The sequence below is a fragment of the Myxocyprinus asiaticus genome, chromosome 45, assembly GCF_019703515.2.
Source record: "Myxocyprinus asiaticus isolate MX2 ecotype Aquarium Trade chromosome 45, UBuf_Myxa_2, whole genome shotgun sequence".
Lineage (NCBI taxonomy): Eukaryota > Metazoa > Chordata > Actinopteri > Cypriniformes > Catostomidae > Myxocyprinus > Myxocyprinus asiaticus.
In genome coordinates this window covers 18,243,575-18,260,844 of record NC_059388.1, presented here as the reverse complement: position 1 = coordinate 18,260,844, position 17,270 = coordinate 18,243,575, and the positions used below count along the sequence as shown (strand labels likewise).

General features: G+C 39.7%; 1 protein-coding gene across 4 annotated transcripts; it reads right to left on the bottom strand.

Moving 5' to 3' along the window:
* Nucleotides 1–1,007: 1,007 nt before the first annotated feature.
* klhdc10 (kelch domain containing 10) lies at nt 1,008–14,296 on the bottom strand. 4 transcript variants are annotated; one of them, XM_051688333.1, is made up of 11 exons: nt 14,036–14,296; nt 8,832–8,924; nt 8,217–8,291; nt 7,493–7,714; nt 4,967–5,121; nt 4,669–4,817; nt 4,394–4,478; nt 4,223–4,289; nt 4,098–4,145; nt 3,863–4,002; nt 1,008–3,074 (listed from the first exon to the last, which is right to left on the bottom strand). In XM_051688333.1, exons 1-11 carry the CDS (start codon nt 14,118–14,120, stop codon nt 2,865–2,867), a joined length of 1,329 nt encoding a protein of 442 aa, XP_051544293.1. In that variant the 5' UTR covers nt 14,121–14,296; the 3' UTR covers nt 1,008–2,864. The 4 variants fall into 4 exon arrangements, with proteins under 4 accessions (XP_051544293.1, XP_051544294.1, XP_051544295.1 ...); XM_051688334.1 differs by lacking the exon at nt 8,217–8,291; XM_051688335.1 differs by lacking the exon at nt 8,832–8,924.
* Nucleotides 14,297–17,270: the final 2,974 nt, after the last annotated feature.

Here is a 17,270-nt window from a genome sequence, read left to right as displayed (position 1 = left end):
GTGCAATATGCTCTAAAGAGACTTCTCTTAACATGATCTGAACATATGTAGAATTTTCTTGCCAACATATTAGCTTGAGCATATAATATACGGCGCTGCCTATACATATCGTCATCGTACATTTGATTGGTAATGAAGTTCCCCAGATATTTTGTTTTATTACAGACACATAGTACTTGCCCTGACAAAAAAAAATCTGGAAAATTGAGGTCCTTATCCCCATTTGTTCTACATATCATGGCAACACTCTTTTTAGTATTGTATTGCACATCATGTTTGACCCCATAATCAGAACATACAGTATATTCAGCAGCTGTTAGCCAGCACTACTTGGGGAATAAAAACAGCCAGCTCATCGGCATACATAAGATGATTCATTAGGGTGTTAACAATCATACAGCCAGTTTTAAAGCCTCTTAGTTGTTCAGACAGGTCATTCATGTACAGGTTAAATAGGGCTTGTGAAGATAATCCCCCCCTGTCGTAAGTTAAAAAGGAGTTATATTTCGGTCACCCAAAACCAACGGGATCGCTTTAGAAGACATTAATTAATCCACTAAAGTCGCTTGGATTACTTTTATGCTGCCTTCATCTGCTTTTTGGGGCTTTTGGAGTTCTGGTCACCATTCACTTGCACTGAAAGGACCTACAGAGCTGAGATATTCTTCTAACAATCTTTGTGTTCAGAAGAAAGTCATACACATCTGGGATGGCATGTGGGCTTAGTAAATGAGGAGAGAATGTTTTATTTTTGGGTGAGCTGTTCTTTTAACATGGTTAGTGTAACCAATTTGCTCATTTGTTTAGTGAGCTAGAAATAGTGCAAAATCTTTATTATTCATTTTACATAATGTTATGCCTTTTTACAGTGTTCAAAAAAACATATCCAGGCTTAAATTAGATTTTGAACCCCATCTGTTTTGAACCACACTGTGTGTGTGTGTGTGTATATATATATATATATATATATATATATATATATATATATAAAACTAATAACACAACCACCGGTTTGAACAAGTTTATTAATTTTCCAACAATAAAAACAAAATTGAGTACCTTGAAAACATTTGCTACACAACTGAGGAAGTCCAATGAAACCCCTTATCTCAAAAACAGAAATGTAGGGACTCTTGTCCATCAGTGCAGACTGAGTAAAATATACAGCTGTGCTGTAGAAATGGATCTGACATTGTCATGGTCTGCACATTGCCTCTATGACAAAGCACCCTTAATCGTGACCCATGCAAACAGGAATCCAGCCATGCAGAAGTAAAAGTGCAAAAAGTGGGTAAACGGGCACATCTTATGGGCATGTATGTAACCTCTAATATGCCAGAGATAAGCTACTTAGAAACATGATAGAAACAGAAATAGACAAATGGGGCACCTAGCAATAACTATATAAGGATGCTGAGGGTGTAGAAATTGAATCTTTAACATTTTTACTCAACTACATCAATTGCTGGTGCCTAATAATGTAGTTAAAGTTCTTAGAACTGACCATAAGGTTAAGGAACCCAACAAGGCAAAATGCACTAACTCAGAATTCAAGATGCTGTATTTGGCATTTCTCAAGCAGTGATGTTTTGTAATTCAGAGACTGATACTTAGTTGTAACAGGTCAGCATAGTAAAGAGATGCTCGGCTACATTATTGCTAACCATAGGAAGTTTATCAGTTGTTTTTTTTTTTTCTAAACTGTACAGATATACACAAAGGCTTAAAAGATTTGTCAATATCGTTAGCACTGTGCTGACCAGGCATTAACTGTTTTACATTATTTACTGTAAATGTATCAAGTGCTAGAAAGCTTTATGTAAAAGTGTGCACCTTTTTTTTCTTTTTTTAATTCAGGTCAGCTTCTCCTGGAGCAAAATTTGAATCAAATCATAATCAATTGCATTTAGCAAGGCTTTATATCACTGTTAAATTTAGCACATTATCAGGTCTTGCTTGGAAAGGCACTAGACTAGATCAATTAAATGAGTGTCTGCCGTTGGTTTAAATATGTAAAATATAATAAAGATTTGGATGAGGGATGATCAGTTTAAGGAAAAACAAACAGATTTTATTTCAGTAGAAGCATTAAAAGTAAGTTAAGAAGCACCTTGTTCACAGTGATGTAACGATTCGTTTACAAAACTGGATGGCTGAGAGGAACATGCAACGTCAAATTCGCCCAAGTTTTTTTTATTCTGCTAAAACATTCAACTTTGAAACACTCGTTCAGCACTGATTTTGTACCATTTTCTCAAATCAGTAAAGTAAAAACTTAAATCGTAATCCTAGGCATCAATATTTCTGCAGTGACAATTTGCACCAATAACTGTTCAGCAGCAAACTGTAAAAATCGAAGCGGATTAAGCCTCAGTTACATAACTGCCAACTGAATGATATTCAGGCTGTGGTGTGATACATTTTCATGGTGATTCATAAAACTTAAATAACTCTTAGACTGAAAAGAAATAGAATTAAGATACATCAGTAAAAACAATTCAACAAGCCCCCCAATATTACTACTGAAGGCCAATAAATAACATTACAATCTCACGAAAGAAAAAAAGACAAAGTTTTGAGGTCATTGACCCAAAGTGTTTGAGAAAAGAGCCTTCTCTGTGTTGGATATTTGTTTTATATTTTTCAAATCATTAAAAAGATGCATACGTGAAAAAACAAAAAGGCATCCTATAGTTTTTGGTTTTAAGGTGGCCTACAAAAGTAGGATGGGCTTCCTTAGAATCAGATGTGTTCTTTCTGTCCGCACGTTGGCTCAAGTGTCTTCATCCTGTCCATCATCAGCTCCACAAAAAATAAAAAGGTACACACATTGTACATACACAATCACTCGCAGCCCCTCCTATTCATTTCAAACGTTCAATGAGTTCCTGGGTAAGGCCCAAGTTTAGCAGCTGTATCGGGGTGAGTTGGGCCAGGTGTGGGAAGGCTTTGAGCAGACGCTCCCAGCACAACTCCAGCAGACTGGGCACCACCAGCCAGATCTTAAACAAGGAACCAGTTCGCTTATTATCATGGATGTTCACCACGCCACCGTGGATGTACATGCAACCGGCCTGAAAGCAAAGAGGACGGACAGATCTGAAAATGAACCAAAGAAACCACGCACTCCTTCTCTCGTTAAATACGCTTACTGGCTGAAGCCGCTAGTCTTAAAGAGACAGTACCAATTAAGCACGTGTTCAACATATCATTGTAAATAATTGTAAATAGCACAAATTATGCAAGTAAACAAAAATAACAAATATATGCAACATAATACAATTTCAAGACATTAATTGATGAAATATACTGAATTTGACAATTTAAAATTTGTCAAAAGCTAAAATTGAACCAATTTATTGAAAAACTACTAATAAAATATAATTTTTCAAATTCATATTTTCGAATTGTACCAAGAAGGATTGCCTAGAAGGTTCCTATATAATTAAGAGCATTAGCTGAGAGATGTCTTTTATATGTAAGCAAAATGTATATTGTTACAGAAATGTACCCATTTGAATCGATATCAAATCAAGATCTGAATCGCAAGTTTGTGAATTAGAATCGAAAAATCTGTATCAATACCCAGCCCAACATTAGTTAACATGAACTAACAATGAACAATCTTTTTACAGCATCTATTAATCTTGTTTAATGTTAATTTCAACATCTACTAATACATTTTTAATATCAAAAGTTGTATAGGTTAACATTAGTTTTCCGAGACTAGAATTGACAGTTTTAAAATACCCTGATATTTCCAGGTTTTCCTTTGACTGTGGAAATCCTGCAAACAGACTGCTTTTAAAAAACATTTACTGCAGAATAAAATGTAAATTGCTGTAGATGTGTGTGAACTGACCGGGGTAACAGCAGCACAGTGGAAGTAAGCAGGTTCAGGCATCAATGCAGGTAGTTTATTCCACTGGAACGTCTGCAGGTTGATCTTCCACAGATCGTCCAGTATAACTTCACCATTGTATCCTCCACATATAAATACATCTGCCGCAAAGAACCACCGCAAGAAACAATGAGCTTTAAATAAAGCATGCCACAAAAAAATGTAACATCAAACATTAACATCAAATACTACTTACCATTTTTAATCTGCACACAACTATGACATCTACGAGGGGCTGGGTATCCTAAAGACAATAAAGTCCTTTTGAAGCACTGCTCAACGCATTCTCTTAGATTTAAACTAAAGAATTTCACTACTAACCTATTCTTTCATGAGGCTTAGTTATGATTTCCTCCCAGGAATTTGTTTCGAGGTTATATGCATGTATCTGATACACAAATTAGAACAGAGCGATAACTTCAGGTTACAATAAAACAAAAAGAATATCACTATATAAGTCAACACTGCATAGAGGTATACTGTAAACTGCACCTTGTCCAATGGGTAGGAGGTCCAGGAGGTTCCCCCTCCTAGGATATATATCCTCTGTCCATCATGGGCTATCTCATGTCTATATCTGCGGGAAAAAAATGCAGTAGGGAAGTTTGTTATTTTAGCTTTATATTTAAATTTTAGCACACAAGGAGTGGTTTATAGAGTCATTATAGCTTGACAGCTGTTGCATTTACTGATTGTGACTAAGTGAAATAGCATTGTACCCATCATTTAACTTTAACGTACCAAAAGCCAAAGATCAGGTCACTCACCGCTCCTCAGGCAGGTCATCTGGAGGGTTGTTAGGTTTCAAGTGAATCCACTCTCGTGTTGTCAGATCCAGTCTGTGGAGATCAGTGCTGTAGATGTAACCTGTCGTTCCTCCAAATACGTACAGGAAGCCATTGATTATGGCCATCGCCTGCAAAGAACAAAAACGGGGACATCTCAATCAATCAATCAACATAACAGAGCACGTTTACTAGAACAAATCTGATGACTTGTACTTTTTCTTATCAATAGATTTTATAATTAACAGGTTACATCATAAAGAATTTGCTCAGTTTTTACCTGTCCATATATTCGATTAGGTTTCTTGCCCCTGCAGTTAAGGAGAGACCATCGTTTGTATTTCACATTGCAGACGTGTACGTCATTTCCATTGTTCTCACCGAATGGGATTCCAGTCCCGCCAAATACAAGCAGGTTGTTTCCATGCAATACAGCTGTGTGACGCACACAGAAGATGGTCAAGAGGGGTGTTTGAAATACTTGTCTAATTAGAAACAGATGCGCGGCCTTTCAACACATCTATCGTCAAACAGTACCAACACATTACCATACAACATTAAAGGAATATTCCAGGTTCAATACAAGTTAAGCTCAATCAACAGAATCTGTGGCATAATATCATACATAATAATTGATTACCACAAATATTACCTTTGACTTGCCCCTCCTTTTCTTAAAAAAAATTAAAAAAAATAAGCAGAAATCTGTGTTACAGTGAGGCACTTACAATGGAAGTCAAAGGGGCAAATCCATAAATGATAGAAATCACCGTTTCAAAAGTATAGCCATAAAGCCACAAGACGTAAACAATATGTGTGTTAACATGATTTTAGTGTGATAAAATAGCTTACTAACCTTTTCTGTATAAAGTTACAGCCAATTTACTTCCTTGCCATGACGATGTAGTCAACAAACCCTAATACTACTGTCAAAATAATGATTTAAACAAATGTACAGCTCAAAAATAACGATTTAAACAAATGTACAGCTCAAATAGTACACAAGTTTTAATAGAAGAATTAACGTAAGTGCTTTTTCTCCCCAATTTGGAATGCCCAATTCCCAATGCACTCTAAGTCCTCATGGTGGCATAGTGACTCGCCTCAATCCGGGTGGCGGAGGACGTATCTCAGTTGCCTCCGCGTCTGAGACCGTCAAACCACGCATCTTATCACATAGGGCTTGTAGAGCACATTACTGTGGAGACGTAGCGCGTGTGCAGGCCCATGCTATTCTCCGCGGCATCCACGCACAACTCACCACGCATCCTACCGAGAGTGAGAGCGACATTATAGCAACCACGAGGAGGTTAACCTATGTGACTCTACCCTCCCTAGCAACCGGGCCAATTTGGTTGCTTAGGAGACCTGGCTGGAGTCACTCAGCACGCCCTGGGATTCGAACTCGCGACTCCAGGGGTGGTAGTCAGCGTCAATACTCGCTGAGCTACCCAGGCCCCCCAACATAAGTGCTTTTATAAAATTATAAGCTTCACATATCTGTCTTTAAACCCTCCAGAAATTGGCCCCATTATTTTCCATTGTAAGTGCCTCAATGTAACCTCCATTTTTGCTTTTTTTTTTTAAAGAATGAATGAACAAACAAACATTACATTTATATAGCACTTTTCTGACACTACACTCAGAACACAGGACAGGGGACTCTCCTCAACCACCACCAGTGTGCAGCTTCCACTGGATTATGCAACAGCACGCCAGTACGCTCACCACACACCTGCTATTGGTAGAGAGGAGAGGTATAGAGCCAATTAATGGATGGGGATTATTAGGACACCATGATTTATAAAGGCCAATGGGGTGAATTTGGCCAGGACACCGGGGTTACACCCTACTCTTTTACAAGAAGTGTCCTGGGATTTTTTAATGACCACAGAGAGTCAGGTCCTCAGTTTAACATCTCAGTCTCTGTGCCATTTTTTTTTTCTTTAAGTATAGTGTCCCCATCACTATACTGGGGCATTAGAACTCACAGACACCACAGGGTGAACACCCCCTGCTGGACTCCATAATACCTCTTCCAGTAGCAACCTTAGTTTTCCCCAAGTGGTCTCCCATCCAGGCACTGACCAAGCTTAACCCTGCTTAGCTTCAGTTGGCAACCGGTCTTGACCTACAGGGTGATATGTCTGCTACTTTAAACAAAAGATAATGGCAACTCAAAATAAATTTTTCTGGTAATCAATATTATGCCACAAATGCTGTCGATTGAGCTTAACTTGTATTGAGCCTGAAATATTCCTTTATGGTCTTATATAAAAAGAAAAAATGTTAAAGAAAAAAGCGCTTTATGACATGTTTACGCATAAAAAGAATCATAACTGGATTCTACTGCATATTTAGACATTTTTTTTTATCTATTTTTTTTTTAAACAATAGATTATAGAGATTGTAAACCATTCCCCAAATAATAAAACATTCCCCTTTCTTACATGATGTCCTGACTAGTTGCCAGCATCAAGTAATTATTCTGTCTTCATTTAAAGCAATATACAGCACAAAGAGACATTTTTAATGTTTAACAAACACTGTTGTAAGTGGACTGAATTTTGTATCAATGAGATTTCATAGTTGGTGTTGCTACCCAATGCAACAGGATACACACACACACACACACACACACACAAAAAACTAACAAACTGTCTCATTACAAAACCACATTAGCATGAAAGAGATAATCGCTTGTAGCTTCATTGCATCATGCCTGGTTAGGACACATTGTTAAATGCACAAAACGGCTCAAATACACTATTAAAAGATTAAATTGTGTAATATAGTTTCATATTACCGGACATTGAGGCCAGCTCGGTGGGCATAAAGCCCTCTGTGCGGATTTGTTGCCAAGTACCCGTGGCAAAGTGGAACCTCCACAGCTCCCTGAACAGTGGATAGTCTTCATTATCTGAGCCGCCTGATTCATTGTAATCTGGATTGTACCCTCCGAACACATAGAGGCTGGTGTTGTCAGCCACACAGCGATGGCCGCTACGGGCCGGAGGGGCTCTATGACCTAGAGACAGAGAGCAGCCTATTGATGTTGAGACAACAAATATATACACAGATAGACATAAGTGGTGAAGATCAGAAGTCCATTTTATGTCAGGTTATCTTTTGAAATGTAAAAAGGAAGATTTAAGATTTGGGAAAAATTTAGATCCATATTTGCTTCTGGAACAATATTCTAATTTAGCAAGAAATTCTCATTAATATTCACGTATCCACGGTTCTGTAATGGAAGGAGATTAAATGCACACCCGAGTTGGTTCTTCAGATGTCACCTGTAGGATTGAATATAAACTATATTGTTAGTCCACAGTTATATCCATAATTTGTGAAATTTAAGCCACAATTTAACAGAGAAGACTTGTACTCCTAACAAGTACTTTACTGTGTAGTTTGTATGAAAAGGTCTTGAGGTTGATCCACTCATTTTACTATTGTATCTTTGAAAAGAAATGACCTGCACGTTCCAAAGATCACTGAACCTAACACGTGCAAGCTAGCAGCCTCACCCTTGCAAATTTCCTGGCACGGAGTTTGCCTTGGAACCCAGACGTTGCACCCGAGTGAGAAATCACAGTGATGAACTAACAGAGATGGGAGGGAAGTAAAAATACTGAGACACAAATACATGAAACAAAAGGAATCAAACACAATCCTAACACATGCAACTAGCCGAAAACTTTGGCCTTTCCTTTTTTTGGTAAAAAGTCATGGATAACACGCACCTCCACAAAAAATTGATGCAGGTGCACGCCTTGAAAATATATCTATGAAAATGCACCGAAGTTGGCACACCGACTTACGCTTGAGTTTATTAAATTAATTAGGGAGCAACAGTGTGCAGACTTTGGCACGTGTTTTCCTATTTTGTAGGACCCAAGCCATCATGCCCCAGCTTTGGCCCAATGAAAGCTTAGCGGAAAAAGCCCAGGTGAAAGAGCAGAGGTCTTTATTGCACTACAGTGAAGAAGAGGGGTTTTGAAGAGAGGGGTGGGCACAGCATGGGGGGGGGGGGGGCTTGCCATTTCAAATTTGCCCCCTCAGACTGAAATCTAGATTTGTTGTGTGGGATCTCTTTGCTTTTGCTTTTTTAGGTTTAAAAGGCAGACAAGCCCATTACCCACCTTCTCTTAAAAACCTGTTAGGGATCCGTAGACTGGGGCAGGATTGGCCGAGGATTCTTCGAGCTTGTAGCCAGCAAACTCTCTTCTTAGAGCCTGTTACCACAATTACCGCAGTCAGACAGACAAAAAATAACAGCAACAACAAAAAGGACAATGGCAAAATAAAGAAATAAACACACACACAATGGACAAACACCTTGACCATAACTGACGAATGGTATTTGAAATAATGAAAATTAACACACAATTAGGTGAGGTAGTGTGTCATATTCAATGGACAAAACTCCTGAACCTCTGCAATTCCTTATCTACTTCCTCACATCCTACAGTCATATGTGCAACAGCCATGGAAAACATTAATCCCAATTAAAAGAACCATTCAAAGGACCAAAGATACATAAGAGTTCAACAGCCCTAATCTGCACCTTATCTACATAGATTATCTCAAAGCAAAGCATAAAATAGCCTTTAGTATTAAATGCTATTGCATGTAATGAAAAACATGTACATATGCAAAGGAGCCCAAACAGAACAGAAAACACAACCATATGCTTAAAATTTAAACAAGGAATGACAAAGCGCTTTACACAGTGAACAGGGGACTCTCCTCAACCACCACCAGTGTGCAGCATCCACCTGGATGATGTGACGGCACCCATTGTGTGCCAGTACACTCACCACACGCTAGCTATTGGTGGTGAGGAGAGAGTAGAGTTATAGAGCCAATTTATGGATGGGGATTATTAGGAGGCCATGACTGAGAAGGGCCAATGGGGGGAATCTGGCCAGGACCTACTCCCTACTCTTTTACGAGAAGTGCCCTGAGATTTTTAATGACAACAGAGAGTCAGGACCTCAGTTTAACGTCTCATCCGAAGGATGGTGCCTTTTTACAGTATAGTGTCCCTTTCACTATACTGGGGCATTAGGATCCACACAGACTGCAGGGTGAGCACCTCCTGCTGGCCTTCCAGCAGCAACATTAATTTTCCTCAGGAGGTCTCCCATCCAGGTACTGGCCAGGCTCAACCCTGCTTAGCTTCAGTGGGCAACTGGTCTTGAACTTTGCTGAACAGTGAATAACAGTCAGCATGGTAAAACCCTCTGCAAGAAGTTTAGTCTCTTGAATCATTTAGGTTTAGTCTTTTTATGCGCTGTTGTTACTGCAATAACAATAGCATTCGACTGATATATCGGATTTACTCATTAATGAAAAAAAAATGTATTCCTCCATGGCCGGAGCTGGAGGGTTGTACAGTCTGAACTCCTTGGTTCAGCAGTATAACGATGTTCTCTAAAGGTTAAATAAAAAATAATCACCGACTCCAAGTGGAGTTTGTTGTGCATCGTGACTAGGCTATGCAGAGATATGGACGCTTCAATAGAAAATTTAAAACAATGACAGAGAAAATATATTGTATATACAATACACATTATTATTTTTGTCACAGTACAATAAATTAATAATTTAAGATAACCAAATATGGTTTGATAATTTGTTTCTAATTGCTGCACTGGAGAACTGCACTGCCAACAAGGTGGAGAGAGGATAACATTAGAGCTAACATCAACTGTTCGAAAGGTTAGAACAATGCTTACCTTTCCTCTTAATTCACCATTTTGAATGAAAAAGTTACTTTTGAATTCATGCAGATCTATTGTTTTTTTCTGGGGTTGAGGGACGTCCAATTTGTTCCAGTCAGGTTATAAACATGAGCACTCAAGAGTTTTTTTTTTTTTTTTTTTTTGCATTAGTTAACCATCAGTATTAAATCAATTTCATGTTAATGCCAAACTTATGTGAAAATACTGCCTGAGTTTTTGCTTCTGCTTGGCTGATCACTTGCTTCAAAAGACTCTACAAGACCCCTGAAGATGTTCTGTGGTATCTGGCACCAAGACATTAGCAGCAGATCCTTCAAGTCCTGTATCCTTCAATTGTGAGGTAGAGCCACCGTGGATCGGACTTCTTGGTCCAGTACATCCCACAAATGCTCAATCGGATTGAGATCTGGGGAATTTGGAGGCCAAGGCAACACCTTGAATTCTTCATTATGTTCCTCAAACTATTCCAGGGCAATGTGTGCAGTGTGGCAGGGTGCATTATCCTGCTGAAAGAGGCCACTACCATTAGGGAATACCACTGCCATGAAGGGGTGTACCAGGTCTGCAACAATGTTTAGGAAGGTGGCACGTGTCAAATTGACGTCCACATGAAAGGCCAGGCCCAGGATTTCCCAGCAGAACATTGCCCAGAGCATCGCACTCCCTCCACCGGCTTGTCGTCTTCCCACAGTGCATCCTGGTGCCATTATTTCCCCAGGTAAACAGCGCACACGTACACTAACGGTCAAAACTTTTGAAACACTTGACTGAAATGTTTCTCATGATCTCAAAAATCTTTTGATCTGAAGGTGTATGCTTAAATGTTTGAAATTAGTTTTGTAGACAAAAATATAATTGTGCCAACATATTAATTTATTTCATTATAAAACTAAAATTTTATTAAAAAAAAATTTTTTTTTAAACTTGGACCAAATAATAAAGTCTGCAAATTCTAGGCAAATGGTGACTACTCTGAAGATGCTAAAATATAACAGATTGTTGCCATTTGTGGTTTGTCCCTCCTCGGACCACTGTCGGCAGGTCCTCACTACTGCTGACCGGGAGCACCCCACAAGCCTTGCCTGGGTCAGAGCGACTGGCCATAACAATTTGGCCTTTTCTTTACTCCTGCCCATTTCTGCTGCATTCAACACGTTGTCTATGAGAACTGATTATTCGCTTACCATCTAATCTACCCAGACCTTGACATGTGGCCTTGTTAGGAGATGATCAACGTTATTCACTTCATCTGTGAGTGGTTATATTGTTTTGGCTAATCAGTGTATAATATAGACAATGTTTTTCTAAAAAAACTTTTAAAAAGACAAGGATTGAAATGATTTCATTTCTACCCCTTTTTCCTCTCTCACTTTCTTGTACATCATTCATAGATTTCACACTAAAATAAAATAAACTTTGTCATAATATAGCATACAGTCGCTATTTGGCTTTGTAAGGCAGTGTTTTATGTTACTGCTGAATATTTATATTAATAGTTTCATTAATTTCACATGGCAAAGGCTTAGAAGAAGGTATAAATGTGGGAGAAATGTATTATAGTATCGCCATGGAAAGCGATACGTATTGAAGTTCAGCACTATTTTATATTGAGTGGAAGGTTTTTCATTCATATTATAGATTTTAAAAGCTATTGGCTGATTAACCCGCTATCTACCTGTTTTCCTACCTTAGTTATCAGTAAGTTGAATTGCTGAGCTTTGCAGCCGTATATCCCTTTGAAATGCACCTGAGGGGTCACGTGAACATAAGAGCCAAATTTTACATTATCCTAAACACCGACTAATCATTCACAAACCGACCTTTTAGTCGATTATGAAAATTGGTAGTTTTGCACATCCTTATTACATAATAGAAAACATAAATGGGAAAATAAGACTTTTTGAGCAAATACAAAAGTACAAGTAAGGATTTACTGTACTAAATATATCTTGATTCAGTGCTTGAAAAAAATTTAAAACACATAAATAGCTTATTAGCTTATTACTTCAGTTTTGCTACACAGCCTGCAAATGATGATCTTGCACCCCTTGAATAAAGACAGAAATTCAAAATTAAGCTTAAAAGTCAGTAAACTCCTTCAAAAGGCACATAAATGTCCACTGAATAAATGAAAACATACTGGAGGCCGTGACAGCAGATATTAATATCGTACCAAAAGAAAAGCAGGTCACATGGTTACATTTGAGATTCTCAGATATGCAAAACATCATCCGAGGGCTTTGTTTAAGTCCATTACAGTGAAATTAATAAACCAGTCGGCTCTTCCTATATAGAACAGGCTGAAAGGCTGCATGAGAAGTTCGCATTACGCATGTGTACGATACCCAGTAGCTCCAAAACACATGCTTAGGACCAACTATGCATACCTTTTATCATACGGCATTATTTCTAAGCCATGGTACCAGTATGCTGCTAGTTATCATCAACGTACTCATGTGATGGGTGTACATCAAATTCTCAGGTTTTTTTACACACACACAAAGTATTCATCACATATGATGTCTTACTACTTCAGGATTAAAAGAGCACTCTGACTTTGAGATGAACCAGACTACATAGAGAGGGCCTTTATTTACTCATGGCGTTTTATTTGCCCAAGTGCTGGTCTGTGACACTATTAGGTTACATTCCAAACAAACAGGCCAGTGAAATACATCCCTGAACAATAAACCAAACTGATCACAGAGGTATTCTATGTAAAAACATCCATTAATTTTACTGGTGGTGTGCATTTCAAATCATTTAGCCTAATAGCCTAAACCTTAAAACAGAACCCTCTTTTTATTTTATTATATATATATATATATATATATATATATATATATATATTATTATTATTATTATTATTATTATTTTTTTTTACTAGATATGTAAATAAATATATTTAATTGGAACAATTATATGTATTTGTATTTAACAAAAGTTTTTTAATAGATCACTATGCAGCAAAAGAAAGCACAATATTATTGCAAACAGGTTTGTTGATTCAGGGTGGATAATACTCTATAACAGTTGAAGATCTTATAATCAATTATGTCTCAGAGTTACTTCATTTTGAAATGCATCTTTAAACAGATGCATTTATTTTAAAAAATCTTCTTATTAATGAGAAAAGAGAAACAAACATCAAATGACAAGCACAATAAATAAATATTTCATTAAATACACAATTATTTTTAATATTACCTCATTATACAGACATCAAGTCTGACAGCTGCAGACAAATGCGAATGAAGTTGTCAAGCTTCATCCACAAGCTAACACTATTTAATGTCCAAATTGTTAATAACAGTAAACATCTTCTTTCAAAACCAACGTCGAATAGAGACTATAATGCACACTTTTATTTACAAAGTATAATATTTAATAAAGTAACATTTAATACACGTGAACTTGAAAAGTTTGTTAGCAAAACAAAGCCATTAGCGACACATGCTAACGCCATTTGCTAACAGCACGAAATACGCGCATTATAAAGTACATGTATTACACATCACGATAGAAATCTAAATATGGATTTGAGAGAAAGTCCTGTTATTTTGTGGTTAATTCAATCTGTTTACCAAGTCCCCACTGACCTGCATCTCTTAACGGAGGCCTTCCAGACAGCCGCTCAAACTGATTGAGTCTGTCCGGGCTGTGCGCTCCTTCTGCGGCAGACATCTCTTCAATAATTACGCTGAAATCATCCACCTACACGGTCTCAGAGTCAGCGAGGCTTCATGCAGCAGACAGATGCGCAAATTAGAGCATCACTCAGCCCATTCTCCCCGGAAATAGCCGTTTACATTAAATACATGGACCTGACCGGTGTTCTGAAATCTTCGGTGTCTGAGGTTTTTGGTTGCACTGGGCGGAGCATACATGAAAATTCACGAGTACCCTGTTTCGTGTTAAAGCTACAGTGAAAACATTAGTGCCTGCTCCCCAGATCACAATTCATCTAAACTATGTTTTCGGAAAGGTAATTACTTTTCTGCGTCAAACGCAGTTAAACTTAAACTACGTCTGTTCATCTATTCACAACTATTTATAGATTGTGTCTTGTGTTTTGCTCAGACTTATTACAGCCATTGATTTGCTCACGTACCCTATCTTAGGAAACGGCTGCAAGTAAATAAATGAACCTACAGCCATTAAGTATTTTTGTTATATTCATCTGTTCTTTACGACTCAGTACACTTGACATTGCGTTTTGCTAACGCATGGGGAGTTTCCTTCTACACGACCTAGTTGAAACCTCTCTACAATAATGCCAATATTCTAATATTGGCTCTGGTGTTTGAGCCCCGGCCTTTTAGGCGCGAAGCTGTCCGCTATAAAAGCAGGCGTGGAAACACCATTCCTCAGAATTTTCTTCTTTCAAGACAGCAATTCATCTCTCCTGTAGAAGCCCTCTACAACTTTGCGCCGACATACACGGGTCAGCGGGCGGGATCTTCACGGCAACAAGAAGACTCTCCGCTCCCTTGCAGTGTTCCAGCGAACATTTACTCCACCTTGATGCTTTGCTGGTGAATGGGCCGCTTCAGCTTCCTGATTCCCCACAGCGCTTCGGCAGGAGTTTTGTATCCTGCCGCGAACACGTAAGTGGCTCTTTTAGATATATATCTAAAAGAGCCGCTTACGTGTTCGCGTCTTTTTAAAGATGTCGTTCCGCAAGTGTTTTCGTATGCGAGGGACACATCCAGCCGTCAGATCAGCATGAGAGCTGCATTCACTGTCTGGGCTGCACCCACGCAGAAACAGCTCTCATAGAGACAGACTGCCCTCGCTTTGAGGGCATGAGTCTCAAGACGCTTCGCTTGCGAATCGCCCTCATTCTGATGGACAATTCAGCCTCACACGCCCTCCTGCCCGCCTCTTCTGTGACACTCGAGGGATCACACGAGGAGGCACGGCGGGGCCGCAAGGTCAAGCAGGATGAATTTGAGGTGGACCTTGTGCCGGCACGCACAACGCGAGCCCCTCAATCTCCATGTACTGCGTCTATGCCGATACAGTATGTGCGTGATGAGCTTCGGCCCTCTGTAGGAGTGCACCGCCTCATCATGTTCGGTGGTTCTGATGCTGGGGATGATGATGTTATGTCTCTCGCTGCATCAGGCGAGTGGTCAGTGGATGACTGCCACCCCCTTCCCCCAGCGAAGGCGGAGAGCATGCATACGCCACTGAAAAGGAGATGCTTCGTGTCCTTTCAAGGGCGGTTGAAGAGCTCGGTTTCGAGTAATCTCCAGAGAAACCTGAAAAATCTTACCTTGTTGAATGGTGCGTACAGTCCGGATGCAGTCAAGAGACCGTGTTCCACAGATCTGCCCCACTCTTCCCGGAAGTTCATAACGAACTGACAAAATCCTGGTGTGCGCCCTATTCAGCTTGCTCGCACAACGATTCCACTCTCCTCAATAAAGTGGACCACGGGAAGAGGCGGTAGCGGCTCATCTCTGCCCGGCAAGTAGCAGGGCATGGAACTCACACCCCTTTCATCTTTCTAAGCAGTGTTGACTAATGTCCACACTGGCTGGAAGAGCATACTCGGTGGCGGGCCAAACTGGTTCAGCACTTCATGCGATGACAGTGCTCCAAGTTTTCCAAGCTAAGCTCCTCAAAAAAATGGACGAGCAAGGCTACGATCCAGAGACATTCAAAGAGCTCCGCTCCTCACCGCTACCGACTTAGCGCTGCGAGCCAGGAAATTCACTGCACAGGCCATTGGCTAGTCAATGAGCAACCTGGTGTTTTTGGATCATCACATCTGGCTGACCCTCACGGAAATGCGTGACGTGAGAAAAGCCGCTCTATTTGATGCTCCTGTCTCTCTAGCCTGCCTTTATGGAGGCTCTGTGAATAGATTTGCTGAGCGCTATGTACATGACTCAGCAACAATCATAGGCTATAAGACATTTTATGCCAAAATGGAGCAGTACTTCATCACAACCGGCTCGCTCCCACTCTATCTGGGGCCAGTGCCCAGCTAAAAACCCCACACCAGCTGCCTCAGCGCCGCCAAATGTCGCTGCCGAGCCACTGGTAAATCCACGCAAGCCGTGGCCCAAACGAAGGCAGCTGCCTCAGCGCAAGCCCTGTGCCGATGGGAACATATATATAGTTCATATATATATTCTGAGTGTTCCCCTCCTGGCTGACCATGAGGGTCATTCATTTGCGGCATACTCATGTCGGTCGCCGTCCTGCGAAACTGCGGCGACATGTTTCCTCTCTGGGAAGGTTATGTCGTGTAGTGCGGCGTGATGGGATTCTGTTCCCCATATGCGTTAGCAGAATGCAATGTCAAGTGTACTGAGACGAAGGGAACAAAACATTGCGAATGCTAGCCGCACTACAAGACTCAGAGTTCTTTGAGGTGCGAGCGATGCACTCTTTGTCCCTCAGTCAGAAAATTCTGAGGAATGGTGTTTGCGCGCCTGCTTTTATAGCGGACAGCTTCGTGCCTAAAAGGGTAGGGCTCAAACGCCATAGCCAATATTAGAATATTGGCATTATTGTAGAGAGGTTTCAACTAGGTTGTGTAGAAGGACACTCCCCATATGCGTTAGCAGAGAGCAATGTCTCATTTCCTTCATCTCAGGGAACCAAGGTTACGGACGTAACTGAGACGTTTTATGTTGTGAAGCTTTAAAACTTTGTTGTTGGATAATTTCGTTTTTTTCATTGCTTTGGTACTACTTTCAGAAGTAAGTGGTGAATTTTCAAAACTCTTAATACAAAACTCTTAACTGATCACACTTCTTGATCATACACCTTGTCATTCTTTCAAAACCTGATCTCATGCTTTCATTATGGTTATGTTTT

Coding starts and splice junctions, on each gene's coding strand:
- klhdc10 (XM_051688333.1), bottom strand. CDS start 14,120: ATGTCTGCCGCAGAAGGAGCGCACAGCCCGGACAGACTCAATCAGTTT. Junction 8,925..14,035: donor GCCTCCGTTAAGAGATGCAG/GTCAGTGGGGAC, acceptor TTGTGGTAACAG/GCTCTAAGAAGAGAGTTTGC. Junction 4,146..4,222: donor TAAGCCTCATGAAAGAATAG/GTTAGTAGTGAA, acceptor TATTGTCTTTAG/GATACCCAGCCCCTCGTAGA.